Source organism: Apium graveolens, chromosome 11 (genome assembly GCF_009905375.1).
Source record: "Apium graveolens cultivar Ventura chromosome 11, ASM990537v1, whole genome shotgun sequence".
NCBI lineage: Eukaryota > Viridiplantae > Streptophyta > Magnoliopsida > Apiales > Apiaceae > Apium > Apium graveolens.
Window position 1 is genome coordinate 117,376,557 of NC_133657.1, and position 18,654 is coordinate 117,395,210.

Genomic DNA, 18,654 nt, shown 5'->3' on the forward strand with positions numbered 1-18,654 from the left:
CTAATAAACAAAAATACTAGCTTAGATTAAATATAGTTTCAACACAAACTGCATCAAGGTGCTGTCTTGTTCAACATTGTCCAGTTTATATTCAGCAACAAGTACAGCAGTTGGTCATGATCATTTGCTAGAGGAGTGGACTGTGGCAATTAGATGCTTAGCATAGGCTCGATATGCTTGGTTGGTTGATTTTCTTAAGGTTTACATTATCACTCCCAACTTTTATCTTTTTTAAGTTCAGAGATCGTGTGTTCATATATTATTGTTTCCATTGGGGGTATAAATTTGCGCCCCTGCATAATTCTTACTTGGATCGTGTCACTTGTTAGAAACTTAAAGATTCTTGAGGGTTCTGGCAGTTAGTTTTCGTCGCTATTTTTTTTTTTTGCTAAATTTTTCGTCGCTATTGTTATTTCTTAGCTTTTGAGTTTTTGGCTGTTCTAGTAACATTAACATCCGGAGATACTCTGCAGGTCTCAGATGTGGAGTTCAGACCTGGAAATATATACTTCCTAGAATCAAAGAAAAAAATTCAAGCTACATGCAGGCTAGTGGGGAGTGGTTCCATTCCATTGACACATATTGGGAGCCTAAAAGCATCCATGCTGAACACTAGATCACAAGGTAAGAAAATTGTAACAAGTTTGCCGTGATAATGGAAAACTCTCTGTAGATACATGACAGTCTAAGAAAATTTATAATGCCTATTTAAGCTGCTGCGGATAGAGTAAATGCCATTACTTTATATAAATATATCTGAATTCTGCAAATATTTGGGAGGTGCTGGTAGAAGTTGCAGCCACTCTACAACATGCTGATGGAAGCACTAAAAGACAGTGGGTTCTTGATGCTGCTGAAATTAGCTGTATGCTTTTTTGGCTTTGTTAATATATGAATAGTATATATAATGTTTGATCAATATTTCTCTCCTCGCACGATTATAAGTTCTAAGAAATTCTTAACAATATGAATAAAAATTGTACACAGAATGATATTAATTTGACCACTGTTTCTGTTATTCAGTTTTCAATCTAGATCATTTGGATTATTCTACTGTTCAATTATAAACACGCACTTCTAAACTCTTCTGTTATATGTTCATTCTTATTGATTCACATGCAGAAGTCTCACCAAAGTTATTGTTGATTGAACATCTGAATATCCTAATGTTGACAAGATCACATAGAAGAAAACTGGATGTTATGGATGAGTTTATAGGTGAGAAATCAGTGACGCTAAGAAACAAAATAGATGGGAGGAAAAAGAGGAACCCAAGATGCATGATGTAGGTGATCTGCTGAACCTCGATGTAGAAGTCACAAACAAAGAACAAGCAAATATATTGGTTTAACACTGTTTGATGTAAGAATATGTATAGTTGTTAGTATTCACAAGAATGTGATGTAAGGCTATATTTTACTTTTGGCTTCGTATAACAATTATGTTGATGTAGTAATTTCTAATGGATTGATCTTTAGTTCAGTATTTTATTTCTTGCAAGTTCTTTTTCTATGGGTATTAATGGTCTCTTTCTTATGTATTTGTGAATTTTAAAAATATAGTAAAGTAAAAAAAAAAGAGGCATAAAATAATTTTTTTAAAAAAATCAAATTTGAACTTGGATACGGCATGAAAAAGAGCTATGTAACAGGTATATGGATAATTAAACAGAACTTGCATAGCGTTTTAGAATGTGCTAAAGGAGACACTTGACTTGCAAAACACTTAGTTACATAGCACTTGCGAAAACGTTATCTAAGTACATCACTTGCATAGCGCCAAAAAAAAGTGCTATATAAGCTATACGCACTTGCATAGCACTGCCTTACATAGCGCTTAAAAGCACTATGCAAGTGTTTAAAAAAATGCTATGCAAGCTTAATTTTATAGTAGTGTCAAGAACAAAGCATATTGGTGTTCGTCACCATTTCTTGAGAGATAATGCTGTCAAAGGTAAGATTGAATTAGTTTTTGTACCTACTGAATATCAATTGGCAGATATCTTTACAAAACCCCTTGGCGAAGCAAGATTTTCTACCATTTGAAGGGAACTTGGCATGTGCAGTGTATAATGGCAAGCTATCTTTGGAAATTTGGTAATGTTGGCTTACTATCATCTTTCATGTTAGCTTACTATGATTAGTTATTTAAATGATATTTTTGTGATTAATTTTATTTTATATGTCATTATCTGTTTAATTATGTTTAAATATTGGCATGATTTACTGATTTAATTGTTAAATGATAAAAATGCTAAATGTTGTGTTTTAGATAGATTTAAACTGTTTTAATGATAAATGTTAGATTTTAGGATATGTATAATTTGTTTTTAATTTTTTATCCTAAACTCTCCCCTAAATATCATTAAAAGAGCACGGGTTAGGGTTTTATTTCACACCGTGACTCATCTTTCTCTATCTACCACCGCTTCGATCAATCAAGATCACCAGTTCAGTTCCACTCAAAATGGTTCATCGAAGATGGATATTACAGTGGTCGATTTGGGTCACGAGAGCGATGAAGAAGTCTCTCACACCCCTGATTCAAAGAAACTCAAGCAATCTTTGGCGTTTGATTCTCCTGATCTCCAACAACGATTCACTGAAAATGCTTTGGATGTTCGTCCTATTATCCCTGGTATCCTGATTGTTGGTAAGCTTTTTCAAAACTCCGGAGCCTTACTTTTGTTCCAGAATTTGGGTATGGATTCTTTTATTGTCGAAATGTCTAAGGTCTACTATCCTGATTTAATTCGTGAGTTTTATGCTAATTTGATAGAAGATAATCATGGGAACTATATTACCACTGTGCATGACAAGAAAATTAGGCTTAACCCTCCCATTTTAAGTTCTATTATCAAGTTTGAGAATCCCTCTGAGATTGATATTTTTACTGGAAAAGGTTATGTGTCATTCCCTGATTTCTCTATGATGGATCAGTTTAAGTTGTTATTAGGATCTGTTGATAATATTGAAGAAAACCCTCAGCCCCCTTCCACTACTCAAGTATCTCCTATGGCACATTGTTGTTTAAAATCTGTAGGGCTAATGTTTGTCCTAGGGGTGGGAATAAATCAAACTTTAATTGTCAAGATGTTACTCTGGTTTCTGTGCTTCTACCTGGTACGACTTTTGATCTGTCAAATCTGGTTTTAAAAAATATGATTGCTGCTGTTAATCAGAAAAAGATTGGACTTCCTTATGGTTTAATGCTTACCAAGGTATTTGAATTCTTTAAGATTGAACTTAAGAGTGATGTTAAGGTGAGTGTTAAAGAAGTTTTGGATGCTAAAGTGTTAGCTCAGTCAAATTTATAAATTGACAATGGAGAGTTAGTTAGGATTTTTCCTACCATTATTCCTGAGTCTCCTGCTGTAGCTGGGCCTTCATCTTTTACTCCAACTGCTGAGATGATGCAGCAGCTAAAAGGTATTCAAGATGATAATACCTTGTTGTTTGGTCATGTTGCTGCCACTACTGAGCAAATCAACCAGCTCAAGACAGAGGTTAAGGGTTTAAAGGATATTTTGCTGAACTTCATATCTACTCAGAAACCTTCAGCTTCTCAGTCAAATGCAGATTTAGACACTGGCTTAGATGATCTTGTGGATGTTGCTGAAGACTTGGAACAACAAGAGAAGCAAGATGAGTTTCTTTCACCAAAAGAGGATGCAGCTGTCAATTCTGCTCAGGAAGACTAATCTGTTTTTGATGATATAAGGGGGAGAACTTAGGAAAATTTAATTTCTTTTAAGTACTTAGTTTCTGAAGAACTTGATTTAGTTTCTGAACTTGATTTAGTTTTTGTTGAAGTATCTGTGGTTTTTAAGACTTGTTGCATCTGGTACTTGATTTGATTTTTATCTGTTTATTTGGTGTGGTAAAACTTGTTGATGGATGTTTTGATTTAAGACTTGGTTATGCTGATGCTTCTAATATTTGAAATATGTTTAATTGTTTTTATATTTAGAAGCTTATTATGCTAATTGTGATATCTTTAGTTTTATTTTATATTTTGAGATATTCGTAGATTTAGGGGGAGTTTTTATAATTCTCCTAAATGTGTGTAATCATCAAAATGGGGGAGATTGTAACTCCTTAGTTTTGATGATCACAACACAGCAAGCCATCATGTTGTTATTTGAGAATGTCTGCAGGATATAACAGCTTAATGCCATTGCTATTTAAGTATCATGACAGCAAGCTGTCATAAGACAATAATCTATTTCAGCAAGCTATGATCAACAGTGTCAGAATAACAGCAAGCCAAGATGCACAGTCCAGATTCAACAAGTAAGTCAAATTTCATGGAGATTTTATAGGATCTTCATATATATCAGTTGTAAGGACTTCTCTAATATAATATACGTGCATGATATATAGAGAGCTCATTTATAAAACGTTTTTACTTATTCAAATTGATTTCCTAAAGAATAGGAGTTTGTTTCTCTTTCAAACTCTTTCTTCTATCGTCTGATTAAAACGTTTTATCCTCTACAAAATAGAAGAGATATTTTATGTACGTTGGACATCTTTCTTTCTCTTCTACTTAACGTACATATGAACGTTGGAAACCATCCGAACTATCTTAAAAGGTAGAATTGTATTCTAGCCGTTGTAAGTTGTTGAGAATGTTTCAAACGATAATGTGTGGTTATATATGTGGTTTCTTGCAGTTTTATGAGTGACGAATTTTGCAAGCAAGAACACATACAACTCCCGATCTTTATTGTTCCTAAAAAACTCTCGAGCTCTATTTATATACACGTGTTTTTATCTTAGAGAGAGTTTATAGTTTAAGTTGTAATCTTTATCATTGATTTATATTGTTCAAATTGTATTGATTAATTGCTGGATAAGTTGGCTAAGGGAAACAAGGGTTTAGTGGTACTTGCTAGAGGAGTTTGTACTACTGGGTAGTATAGTACTTAGAGAGGAGGTTCTTAAACATGGTTTCAGCAAGCCATTATTAGCAGCTGGGATAAAGGGAAATATATTGTTGTATCTTGTAGTTGTAACCTTCATTTATCAATAATATATTCTCTTACCAAGTTGGTAAGGGACCAGGACGTAGACCATAGGGGCTTAGGGGTCGAACCTGGCTAAAATTCTTGTGTGTTCTATTTACTTTCCTGCACATTATCTTCTGCATTGCATTTAGTCATCTGAGCTTACTACCATTGTCAGATTATAGTTCAGTTGATAAAATCTCAGTAAGCTATTATCGGGTAAAATTTAAAAGTAATCCTAATTAGCCATAATCACCTATTCACCCCCCTCTAGGTGTAATTTCAAGTTGCACTGGATTTGAATTTGGAACACGGTCATGAACCTGAACTTCATTCACCTCAATCAATGGTACATGCTCATTAGGCTTAATGAGGATTATTGGCTCAACAGCTAAACTAGTAAACAAAAAAATTATATTAAATCATTTTGACCCATGTATCTTTAACTAAATTAAAATAACATATTAAATTTTAATTAATTTTCTAGTTAAACTAATTTTAAATTTTGGACAAAATAATAATAATTATAATGCATACAATGATGAGGAATGTGTAGTGGATAGCCACATGTACCATCAACTACATTATCCGGATGGGCAACACTGTGGATTCTATCATTTAAAATATCATTCACCCAATCAAATTGATTGTACCAAGGCAGTTGCAGATTATTTAAGTAAAACAGACACAATTAGTAAATTAGTTATACTAATTTTAATAATTTTTTACCTAAACTAATTTAAAATTTGTCACAACAAAATGAATTAAATAAAAAATTGTGTATATAAAAATGATGGACTCGATTTGGATTTGGAAAAGGGTAATGAGCCTCTTGGCTCATCATCTAAACAAGTAAACAAAACAAATTATATTAAATTATTTTGACCCATGTGTCTTTCACTAAATTAAAACAACACATTAAATTAAAATTAATTTTTATTTAAACTAATTTTAAATTTCTAACAAAAAATAAAAATTATAATTATAATGCATACAATGATTACATTTTGGTTAGGCCCAGCAATGGCTTCAAAATCCAGTACATTATCATGATGGGCAACATTGTGGATTTCATCATTCAAAAATTCATTCACCCAATCAAATTGATTGTATGAAGGCCGTTGTAGATTATCTAAATTAAAATAGACACAATTAGTAAATTAGTTATATTAATTTAAAAATAAAATTTACTAGACTAATTTCAAATTTGTCACAAAAAATGAATTACAAAAAATATTGTGCATACCAAAATAAGGGGCATGCACTGGTTTTGAATTTGGAAGAGGGTCATGAGCCTCAACTTCATTCACGTCAATCAATGGTACATGTTCATTAGGCTTAATGAGGATTATCGGCTCAACAGATAAACAAGTAAACAAAAAAAATTATATTAAATCATTTTTACCCATGTATCTTTAACTAAATTAAAACAACAGATTAAATAAAAATTAATTTTTTTAATAAACTTATTTTAAATTTCTGAAGAAAAAATAAAAATAAAATTTATAGTGCATACAATGATGAGGAATGCTTAGTGGATCAGCCTCCATACATTTTGGTTCGGCCCAACATTGATTTGAAAATCCATTACATTATGAGGATTGGCAACATTGTGGATTTGATCATTCAAAAAATCATTCACCCAATTAAATCGATTGTATGAACGGAATTGTAGATTAGCTAAATTAAAACAGATACAATTACTCTAACTCCTTAGTTTTGATGATCAACACAGCAAGCTATCATACTGTTATTTAAGCTTGTTTGCATGTAATCTAAGCTTAATAACTTTGTCATTCTAAGCATAATTGTAGCAAGTTGTTATAAGACAAATGTTATACCCAAAATTTGGCATTAGATTGACTCGGGTCAAGCGCAGGCTAATTACAGTCAAACTCAGTATTACATTATAGAGGGCTAGGACGCGTCCAGGCATAGAGGACGCGCCTGCTTGAGAAGGGATGTGTTACGGAGCGTGGAGAGTGCATGGTCAAGTAAGGACGCGCCCAAGCTATGTGGACGCGTCAATGATTATGAAAGTGCTTGGCATATGAGATCTTGTGGCGATGGACGCGGTAGGACGCGTCTACATTTACCAAGACGCGCCATAGGAAGTGGGATGCTGTGTATGATGGTTTTTGAGGAGACGGTGCAAGTCTCATGAGGGTGAGGGTGCGCCCAATATGTTAGGACGCATCTTGTGATTGGTCTATGTGTTCTCAATGGTGATTTCAGGACAAAGCTTGCATGGAGAGGAGCAATGGAGGTTATTTTTACTAATGTATTTGTTGCAGGTACTCTTTGAAGAATTCCCTCCTTGAGACGGTCAAGGAGGGGGATGTCCGTGAAAAGCTTGAAGGCCTCCAGGGGTATGCCTGATGATTGAAGGCCTCCTCCTGTATTCAACGGGTGTCCTCGTTGATGATGCGCGGTTAACTTTGGTGTGTGCTTTGGGAACTCTGTTCTTGCATTCAACGGGTGTCTTCATTGGAGAACTTTGGAGTCATCCTGTACTTTGCACCCAAGAGCTTGGGATCACCTGTCCTGTTATCTGGTGGGTTATCCTCATTCGGGGGACAGGGATGCGTTTGGCACTTGGGGTGAACCGTGGCTATACCTGCGTCCGTACATCAAGGGAAATAGCTGTAGCAGAGTGTTATTCTTGCGCAGGGAGATGCACTATCCATGAAGTCCTGCGATTACGGGCGAGCCTTGGGCCTTCGCGGTTGGGCCTCATAGTCGGACATTCCTAAAGCTAGCGGAAGACGAGCTTTGGATGGGCTTCTACTGGACCTAGAAATAAGAAGTCTAAGCCCATTTGATTTCTTCTTCTACGAGAACTACGTCAGGCTTGATCCCCATATAAAGGGTACGTAGGCACATTGAGAGGGTAGGAAGTTGAGAGCTGATAAGAGAGCCACCACTTACTCTGATCAATCTCAGCCTAAAACAACCACAAACCACAACACACCGCTTGATTTTCCGATAAAGAACCACCATCACAGGTCTTAGTTCCGGCGAGAAACCTCAATCTTTGTTGTTATCAGATTCCTCCGTCAACAAATTGGCGCTACATAATAAAAAAATTCCCAACACCAAACGGAGTAGGCAGTCTGAGAGGGTCGAAGTACGAGTCACGCGACTGCTATCACAAGGCTATTAAAGAATTCTGCAGGAGAAGATATGGGGGAAAGGGTCTCCCATTTGAGGGTGCTGAGGATATTTATACAAAGCCAAGCGGAGAAGTTCATGCCCACTATTTCGTAGAAGGCCCCGAAGAGGAAGAAGCCTATGTTACTGGGAATTATATTTTGACGCTGGGGAGTGTTTCGAGAATCCGTAGCGTGGAAGAAGTTGTAATGAACCACGTAGAGGAGATCATGCAGAAGGAGGTTAACGGGGAGAAATTGGAAGGAAGAAGTGAGGTTCTGCAAGGTCTCGAAAATATCTTTAAGGTGGATGCTCCTCAAAAGAAGGACGCGCCCTTGAGGAATAAAAATGGAATTGAGGTTGATGCTCCTCCAAATGAGGATGCACCCTCTTCACCTGCGTTGCACAAAACTATGCCTTGTCTTGAGGTTGATGCACCCATTCATGGAGACGTGCCCTCATATACAAAAGTAGAAATTGAAGATACCCGAGACTTTGATTTCGATTTGGATCCCAGGATCCCTATGCCCGCCGAAAAGACGGGACCGGCCGAAGATACAATATCTATTCCGGTTGACAAAGATGACCCGAACAAAGTGTTGAAAGTGGGATCCTAGTTAGATAATGAAATGAGGAGAAGTCTTACTCGCTTCTTAATTGCAAATCTTGATGTCTTCGCATGGAGTCATTCGGACATGGTAGGAATCGACCCAGAAGTAATGTGTCACCGGTTGAATATCTTCCCGAATTGTACGGGCATACGTCAAAAACGTCGCCCGGTGAGTGGGGAGAGGGCGATAGCATTAAAAGAAGAAGTAGACCGGTTGTTGGAGGTGGGACTAATCAAAGAATCATTCTACCCCGAATGGCTTGCAAATCCAGTGCTTGTGAAAAAGCCGAACGGGAAATGGAAGACATGTGTGGATTTCACAGATCTCAATAAGGCCTGTCCAAAGGATAGCTTCCCGCTCCCAAGAATTGATCAGTTGGTTGACGCGACAGCGGGGCATGCATTGCTGAGTTTTATGGATGCATTCTCCGGTTACAATCAAATTCCGATGTATGGCCCTGATCAAGAGTATACATCCTTCATTACTGACAGGGGGTTATACTGTTACATAGGAATGCCGTTTGGCTTGATTAACGCTGGCGCAACCTACCAGCGATTAGTAAACATGATGTTCAAGAACCAAATCGGGAGAACCATGGAAGTGTATGTGGACGATATGCTGGTAAAGTCTAAAGTGGCAAATGACCATATCAAGCACCTGATGGAAATGTTTAACATCCTAAGGAGGTTTCACATGAAATTAAACCCACAAAAGTGTGTATTTGGCGTGGAGACGGGCAAGTTTCTCGGGTTCATCGTCAACCATAGGGGAATTGAGGCCAACCCCGCAAAGATCAAGGCATTGTTGGATATAAAACCACCCACCAATGTGAAACAGGTGCAGAGTTTGACTGGGAGAATTGCCGTGTTAAATCGATTTGTTTCCAAGTCGTCCGATAGATGCAAGGAATTTTCCAAGGCAATTATGTTAGCAGGGAAAGACTTTGTATGGACGTCAGAATGCGAAGAGGCTTTCAAAAGAATCAAGGAGCAACTGGGAAACCCTCCCATGCTGTCAAAACCGTTAGATGGAGAATCTCTAATACTGTACCTCGCAGTGTCTGAATATTTAATCAGCACAGTTCTGGTAAGAGAGGAAGATGGGCATCAGTCACCAGTGTACTACGTGAGCAAGTGGTTGCACGACGCTGAAACTCGCTACACAAGCATGGAGAAATTGATTTACGCCCTGATTCTTGCATCAAGAAAATTACGGTCATATTTCCAGGATCATAGAATTGAAGTCCGTACGGCATACCCGCTACGACAGCTCCTGTATAAACCAGAGTCATCCGGGAGAATGCTGAAGTGGGTTGTGGAGTTGGGACAGTTTGATTTGGAATATGTGCCCCGGGCGATCAAAGGGCAAGCCTTAGCTGATTTCTTGTTGGAATTTGATTCTGAAATTGATGACAAAGCCTTGGTAATGCTACATCCACCTCATGGTGAGGAGTCTTTGGAGGAGTTTTCACATCCTTGGTAGATCTTGCATGTGGATGGGGCAATTAACAATGGAGGAGCAGGTGCATGTATAGTACTAGTGTCTCTAGAAGGCCACCATCTGATGAGCACAATTCATTTCAAGTTTTATGCAATAAATAATGATGCAGAGTATGAAGCGTTGATTAATGGCTTAAAGATCGCTTTGGAAATGGGGGTGTGAAACATAATTGAGAGAAGTGACTCAGAGCTGGTTGTGAATCAGGTGAACGAGGGATTTTAAGCGCGAGGCACGCAAACAGAATTATTTTTGAGATGCACACAGCGCCTGATTGGAATGTTCAAAGAGGTTAGGTTGGAATGTGTTCCACGGGAGAAGAACAGTAACGCGGATGCTCTAGCAAAAATGGGGTCACAACAAGAGGCTGTATTGCTAGGATCCATCCCCCTTGAAATCCAGGAGATTCCTAGTATCCCAAAGATAGAAATTATGCAAGTGGATGAGGCTCCCAAGGAAACATGGATGACGCCCATTCTGGCCTATATTTGCGAGGGAACACTCCCCGAGGATAAGTTTAACGCTCGTCGTCTCCGCTATCAGGCTGTAAAGTATGTGATATATGACGAAGTTCTGTACAAGAGAGGGTTCAATCAACCGCTGCTCAGATGTGTTGACGAAGAAGAAGGAAATTACATCTTAAGGGAAGTACATAAGGGAATCTGTGGCAATCACTCGGGGGTAGCTCGTTGGCGATGAAGGTTTTACGCCAAGGATATTATTGGCCTATGATGAAAGAGGATGCTACGAATTTTGTCAGGGCATGCGATCGCTGCCAGCGCTTTACAAACTACTCGTCTATGCCGGCGACGCTCTTGACGCCTATGGTACGCCCATGGCCGTTCGCCATGTGGGGAATCGATCTTATCAGGGAATTACCTAAAGCAAAAGGAGACGTCAAGTATGCAGTGGTTGCGGTTGATTACTTTACTAAATGGGCGGAAGCTATGCCATTGGCTACTATCATCGCAAAGAAAATCAGAGATTTTGTTTTCAACTCCATCGTGTGCCGGTTTGGAATCCCTTACAAGCTTGTTTCTGATAACGAAAAGCAATTTGATAGCAAGAAGTTGCGACAATTATGTGAGGAGTTGAAAATTAAGAAAGAGTTTGCAGCGGTCTATCATCCTCAAAGCAATGGGCAGACAGAAACTGTTAATAAAATAATAAAGCATACCCTCAAAACCAAACTGGAAGAACGTAAAGGAAATTGGCCTGAAGAACTCCCGAAGTTGATGTGGTCATACAATACTACACCACGATCTACTACGGGAGAAACTCCATTCATGCTGACTTACGGCTATGAAGCTATGGTCCCCGTGGAAGTTGGTTCGGGATCGCTTTGTAGAGACCGTTATACAGAGGAAGGTGCCGAGTTTAATCAAAGGCTTTATTTGGATCTCTTGGAGGAGACGAGGGAAAATTCTCAGTTAAGGCTCGCAGCGTATCAGCAACGTGCCGCAAGGTATTATAACAAGAAGGTAAAGGGACAATCGCTGAAGGTGGGAGATCTGGTACTTAGGAAAGTGATGCCCAATACGAAGAACCCCCAACATGGAGTGTTTGGAGCTAATTGGGAAGGACCATACAGAATAAAGGCCATCTTGTGGAAAGGGACTTATCACCTTGAAGATATGGAAGGGAACTGTTTCCGCGAGCGTGGAACACGGAACATTTCCGAAAGTATTACCAGTAAGGCGCGGTTTTGGCCCCTTACGTACCTCTTTTATTATAAATTTAGGGCTATGCCCAGATTATAGGCTAGAATTAAATGAATTCCTCCTAGCCTAGGGGGGTAGTGCATGTACTCTTACCTTAGAGCTAGTTGAAGGGTCATTTTTTCGAAATAATTTCTCCACAGAGCATAGTAGCCGTGGGACTGGTGCACTTTTGACACCAGAGCGCATTATAAATAATTTTTTTTTGAAATTTTCCAAAAGTTATTTGCTTGGTTTGTTTGGTGGTATGACGCGTGGTAGCCATAGGGCGCGCCCTGAGTTATAGTTCTACATATGTGTTAACTAAAGTAGTGGCTGTCAAAGGGAACAAAAAAACTCAAGTAAAAATGGAACTAAGAAGTGTACTATTTCGAAGGACGCGCCCAAGTTATATTGGTTGATCCCCTTTCAGTTGAATGTTTCCTTAATTTTGACAACATAACTAAAAAAGAAAGATAGGTCCTTACTAAGGACGCGTCCTGCCTAAGGGACAGTACTTCTTGAAGATAAAGGTTAGGTGCGTCAAAATACTAGGACGCACCCCATTATACTTTATGTCTTGACTAAATACACAAGTACAGTGTAATGCCATGTTCATATGCTTTCCAGAACAGATAAAGACGCGTTCAGCTATAGAGGACGCGCCCACTACGGACATTTGCTTGACCTGTGATAGTAGAGAACAAAAACAATAAACAAAGGTGACGCGTCCTCAACACAAGACGCGCCCATATAAATGACAGAATAGAATACTTAAGTAAAAAAACTACATGATTAAGGCAGAGAAACTTAATAAAGGTGCAAGCGAATGAAGTTCAAAAATAATCATTACAACTTGCAAGGCTTCAAGGGGCCCGCACCCTAAAGTAGTTCAAAAATAGCTTCATGAATAAACATAGGAGGCGTCCTAAGCAAGCGGCGCGTCCTGTGGCATGTCTTGGTCGTCTGCAGAAGGAGGTTGAGTTTGGAGTGGATTAGGAGTAGGGGACGCGTCCTCTTCCTCTAAGCCCAGAAAAATTCTCTTACTTTTGATAGAATCTGCGGCCCTGACCCTGAAATCCTTGACCCATATCTGGGTGTCTGCATCAAACTTTGAAAAGGTATCCTCTGGGTCATTTGTAATAAACCCAGATCACCACTTTTCAAACCCAGCCTGGAAGCCATGCTGGTAAACTAGCTTTTTCTCCTCTGTCCATCCATGCAGCCTGTCATCGTTCAGAGTGTCAAGCTTCAACTGCATGGTGGAATTCAGCACGATAACACTATCTATCATTTTATCCAAAGAGGAGACATTACCTTCCAACACAACCTTTTCTGCCTCAAGACGCGCCCCCTCACCCTCTAGGCATTTGATCTCAGCATCTTTTTCTTGGGCAAGCAAATTGATATACTTTTCCAAAGATTTTACCTTGTCTTCGGCTTGGATTTTAGCAGTATCAGTGGCAGCAAGACGTGCCCTAAGCCTTGCAGACATATTAGCACTCTGCCTGGCATGCAAGTGAAGCTCAGCTGCAGCCCTAATCATAGCCTCTTCTGTCTGCTGCTCTGTCCTGAAGGTCCAGCCTCTGACTTCATCCTCGGTGAAATCTCCAGCTGAGGACGCGCCCAGGTATTGAAGCACGAAGGATTGATCATCTGGCACTACTTTTTGACGTTTGGAGGGCGCGTCCTCCACCTTCTTGGGGATGTCTAACACAGTAGTGTCAATTACCTTTGGTGGAGTAGAAGGAGTTACAACACGAGTTGGGATTTTTGCCTTCGGATCGACCTTTGTAGGGGCCTGTTTCCTGGCCCTTAGCTTTTTGGAGGCCCCAGTTGCGAATCCTTTGGGAAGAGAGGCCATATCTGTGATATGAACATGAAAAGGTATTAGTTAAGTACAAGAAGACGCGTCCTGAGTACAAGACGCGCCCATATTATGATATAAAATTCTACATGCATGACAGATAAAGACGTGTAAGTGCAGGGAAAGGGGTCAAGTAAAATGAATGCAAAGATGTATAAATATATGTGCGAGTATGATGCGTCCTAGAAAACTGACGCGTCTTACCTAAGACGTGCTTTGGATATATGGAAAGGTATAAGTAACATTAATAGCAGTCACAAAATTTTACAAAAAGACGCGCCCGGGGGCTAGGGCGCGCCCAAGGTCACAGCGCAGATGTAAAGTAACGTTTATAAGTCAGGCTAGAATTAAAGGAAAAAGGTGAGCATAAAGTGACGCGTCCTAGAGCCATGACACGTTTAATGTATAAGAATTCCTTACCTTGCTCTAAGTCCACCTTTTTGTTAATGTCTGGCTGAATAATTTCTATGGCTTGGAGCCCTTTGGATTTTTCGGAAGCAGTGAGAATGGGTTTTCCATTATGGAAATCTCAAAATTTTCAGAGAGAACCCACCCGTGGGAACAAAGCTCCTATTTTCTTCAAATTTTCTTCAGTAATCATGTCCTTGAGGTTGAAATGTTTCTCAGCATACTGAAATACCTTCACTGCTCTCTTCTTCTTCCTTCCTGTTAGCTCTTTCTAAGTCCTTTTGTCTAGAGAAGTGAGAATAGGTTACAAAGAGAAAAGAGAGAAGGTTATAAAAGGTAAGACGCGCCCTGATTCAGAGGACGCGTCCAATATATTAAACTTACTTGGTTCTAAATTGAAGCGAACGTGCGTCCTTTTGACATCATAAATGTAGAAAAATGGCTCCTTCCAGTCTCGTTCATGGCTGATTTTACCTTCATTAAATCCTTTATTGTTCAACCATTTATTGACAACCAGGAAGTGGTACCCGGGAATTGATTTCCTGATGCTGTAGAAGAAGCTAAATTCTTTCATCGAGGGCGCGCCAAATCTCAGGTTATGGTACATAATGTACAGAGCCCTGGCTAGCTTGTATGAATTTGGTGATAGTTGGACTGGAGCCACGTCGTACCATTTCAAAATTTTCTTAATGTATGGATGCAAGGGCGTGCCCACACCCAAGGAAATTAACTTTGGTGTAAGCACCATTCTTGGGATCCTTTGGTTCCCAATGTTGAAGATATGTGCCCTCATAGTTCGAAGAGGGTGCGCCCAGATGCCCTCCATATTATAGTATTTCATGTGCCATTGGATTTCCCAGTCAGTTGCAGTCGAGTCTAGAGCTACACAGGCTAGCTTACCTTCCTTTTTCCTTCTGGCATTTTTCTCTGCTTCAATTATAGCACCAAGCCTGGCCCAGTCACAATCCATTTCAACGTCTGAAGGCTCCCAATGTTCTAGGGGAGAATCAGATTTCTGGGGGGACACAGGATATGTCTCGGGGTCAGGAACCCTCCTTTCAAATTCGCTTACACTGAGAGGGGATGCATCCTGAGAAAGAGCCGCGCCTTGGGAAGCTGACGCGTCCTGAGAATGGGACGCGTCCTCATCCGAAACAGCTATTCCTTGGGGCTGTTGTCTGGTGGTAGGTATAATCTCATCGTCTGTCCAATCTTCGATGGCGGCCCTGGTGTAGAGGATTGGGGTTCGTTGGTGTTTGAGTCCTTTCTTTTTTATTCTTGAGCTTATGGGAACATGATCCATGAAATCAGAGCTGAAGTCAGACATTATAGAAGTCTTTGAGTTGAGAGATTCAAAGACGCGTCTTTTTTTTTTAGGAAGGAGCTCGTCCTATTAGATTCAGGGAAGTCGGGTTTGAAAGAGATCAGGTGCGGGGAATAGATTCCAAGGCGTTTGTTGAGGACTTTGAACGGATGGAAAGGTGAGGAAGAAGACGCGTCCTCCAGCTGCAAAAGAATGAACAAAAACTTGAGGACGCGTCCAAAAAAAAAGAAGGGAGGATACTGGAAACATTGAAAGACACGTCCTAGAAATCTACCGCAGGGGGCGTGCTATGATGACGCGTCCTAAAAAGCCTATGGCCCTATATTACATTTGCTTGGAACAGCTTAAACATGTCTTAAATAAGGGGATATAAGACGCGCCCTGATGGGAGGACGCGTCTAATATGGTTGCAACGCAATGGAATCTCAATCGATTACAATCGATTTTGGGGGAAATTCTCTAATAACCTAGAAACATGTGACTACGGGATCGAAGAAGCAAAGTATGATATAATTATAAATATATACATATATACATACAAGAAAAATGAAGTACAGTTCATAGAAGCATGTGGTATATGAACAGTGTTTTGCTCATTTTAGTCAACTGGCTCGGTGAAATTAAGAGATAATGGAAGATTTGCATACCTCGTAAGTTGGGGGTTGGATTAAGTAGCACAAATCGAGTAATGGCCGGTGGAATTGTCGAGTTCTTGGATTTGACTTCTTGCAGCGGCGTAAATGGCAGTTTTGAGAGAGAGAAAGGAGGATGGTGATGGTGATATGATGTGACTGGGGTATTTATAGAAGAAGGATGGCTACGTGGAAGACAGCTGTACACATACAGGTACAAGGAGAACGAAAGACGCGTCTTCCGTATACGACGCGTCCTATTTTTGTGAGCTCAAATTTTGTTGCTCGGGTTCATGGATAAAAATTCCAATTTTGTTTTTAACTGCAAATAGAATTTGGGGGGTAGTTGTTATACCCAAAATTTGCATTATATTGACTCGGGTCAATCGCGGGCTAATTATAGTCAAACTCGGTATTACATTGTAGAGGGCTAGGACGCGTCCAGGCACAGAGGACGCGCCTGCTTGAGAAGGGATGTGTTACGGAGCGTGGAGAGTGCATGGTCAAGTACCCAAGCTATGTGGACGCGTCAATGATTATGAAAGTGCTTGGCACATGAGATCTTGTGGCGATGGACGCTGTACGAAGCGTCTACATTTACCATGACGTGCCATAGGAAGTGGGATGCTGTGCATGATGGTTTTTGAGGATACGGTGCAAGTCTCATAAGGGTGAGGGCGCGCCCAATTTGTTAGGACGCGTCCTGTGATTGGTCTATGTGTTCTCAATGGTGATTTCAGGATAAAGCTTGCATGGAGAGGAGCAATGGAGGTTATTTTTACTAATGTATTCGTTGTAGGTACTCTTTGAAGAATTCCCTCCTTGAGACGGTCAAGGAGGGGGATGTCCGTGAAAAGCTTGAAGGCCTCCAGGGGTATGCCTGATGATTGAAGGCCTCCTCCTGTATTCAACGAGTGTCCGTATTGGGGATGCGCGGTTAACTCTGGTGTGTGCTTTAGGAATTCTGTTCTTGCATTCAACGGGTGTCTTCGTTGGAGAACTTTGGAGTCATCCTGCACTTTGCACCCAAGAGCTTGGGATCATCTGTCATGTTATATGGTGGGTTATCCTCATTCGGGGTACAGGGATGCGTTCGGCACTTGGGGTGAATCGTGGTTATACCTGCGTCCGTACATCAAGGGAAATAGCTGTAGCGGAGTGTTATCCTTGCACAGGGAGATGCACTATCCGTGAAGTCCTGCGATTACGGGCGAACCTTGGGCCTTCGCGGTTGGGCCTCATACTTGGACATTCCTAAAGCTAGCGGAAGACGGGCTTTGGATGGGCTTCTACTGGACCTAGGAATAAGAAGTCTAAGCCCACTAGATTTCTTGTTCTACGAGAACTACGTCGGGCTTGATCCCTATATAAAGGGTACGTAGGCACATTGAGAGGGTAAGAAGTTGATAGCTGATAAGAGAGCCACCACTTACTCTGATCAATCTCAGCCTAAAACAATCACAAACCACCACACACCGCTTGATTTTCTGGTAAAGAACCACCGTCATAGATCTTAGTTCCGGCGAGAAACCTCAATCTTTGTTGTTACCAGATTCCTCCGTCAACAACAAATTTGTATCTGAGCAAGCTATGATCAACATACACAATTAGTAAATTATATAGTTATACTAATTTTAAATTTACATTTTTAACTAAACTAATTTCACAGTTGTCACAAAAAAATGAATTACATAAAAAAATTGTGCATATCAAATTTGTGAAACATGCACCACTGGATTTGGATGTGGAACAGGGTCATGAGCCTGAACTTCATTCACCTTAATCAGTGGTGATGCTCATATGGCCAACGAGAATTACTGGCTCATTAGCTAAACAAGTAAACAAAACAAATTATATTAAACCATTTTGACCCATGTATCTTTAACTAAATTAAAGCAACACATAAAATTATTCATTCAATGAAAATGAATGTGTAGTGGATCAGCCTCAGGACTAGGTACATTTTGGTTAGGCCCACCATTGCGTGGAAATCGAGTACATTATCATGATGGACAATATTGTGGATTTGATCATTAAAAAAATTATTTACCCATTCAAATCAATTGTATGAAGGCAGTTGTAGATTATCTAAATTAAAATAGACACAATTAGTAAATTAGTTATATTAATTTTAATTATTTTTTAACTAGACTAATTTCAAATTTGTCACAAAAAATGAAGGACATAAAAAATTATGTTTACCAAAATAAGGGACTTGCACTAGATTTGGATTTGGAAGGCGAGTAAGAACTTCATTCACCTTTTTTTGAAAGCAACTTCATTCACCTTAATGAGTGGTGCATGCTCATTAGGCCCAATAGGCCCAATAAAAATTGCTGGCTTATTAGCTAAACAAGTAAACAAAACAAATTATATTAAATAATTAACTAAATTATTATCTTTAACTAAATTAAAACAACACAATTAATTTGAATTAACTGTTTAATTAAACTAATTTTA

General features: G+C 39.6%; 1 protein-coding gene across 1 annotated transcript; it reads left to right on the forward strand.

Annotated features, from left to right (window-relative positions):
- The first annotated feature begins 10,545 nt into the window (after window positions 1–10,545).
- LOC141695818 (uncharacterized) lies at window positions 10,546–10,965 on the forward strand. Its single transcript, XM_074500031.1, has one exon. The coding sequence runs from the start codon at window positions 10,546–10,548 to the stop codon at window positions 10,963–10,965; it is 420 nt and encodes a 139-aa protein (XP_074356132.1).
- Window positions 10,966–18,654: the final 7,689 nt, after the last annotated feature.

Excerpts from the sequence above, each read along its gene's own strand:
- LOC141695818 (XM_074500031.1), top strand. The coding sequence starts at position 10,546 with ATGTTCAAAGAGGTTAGGTTGGAATGTGTTCCACGGGAGAAGAACAGT.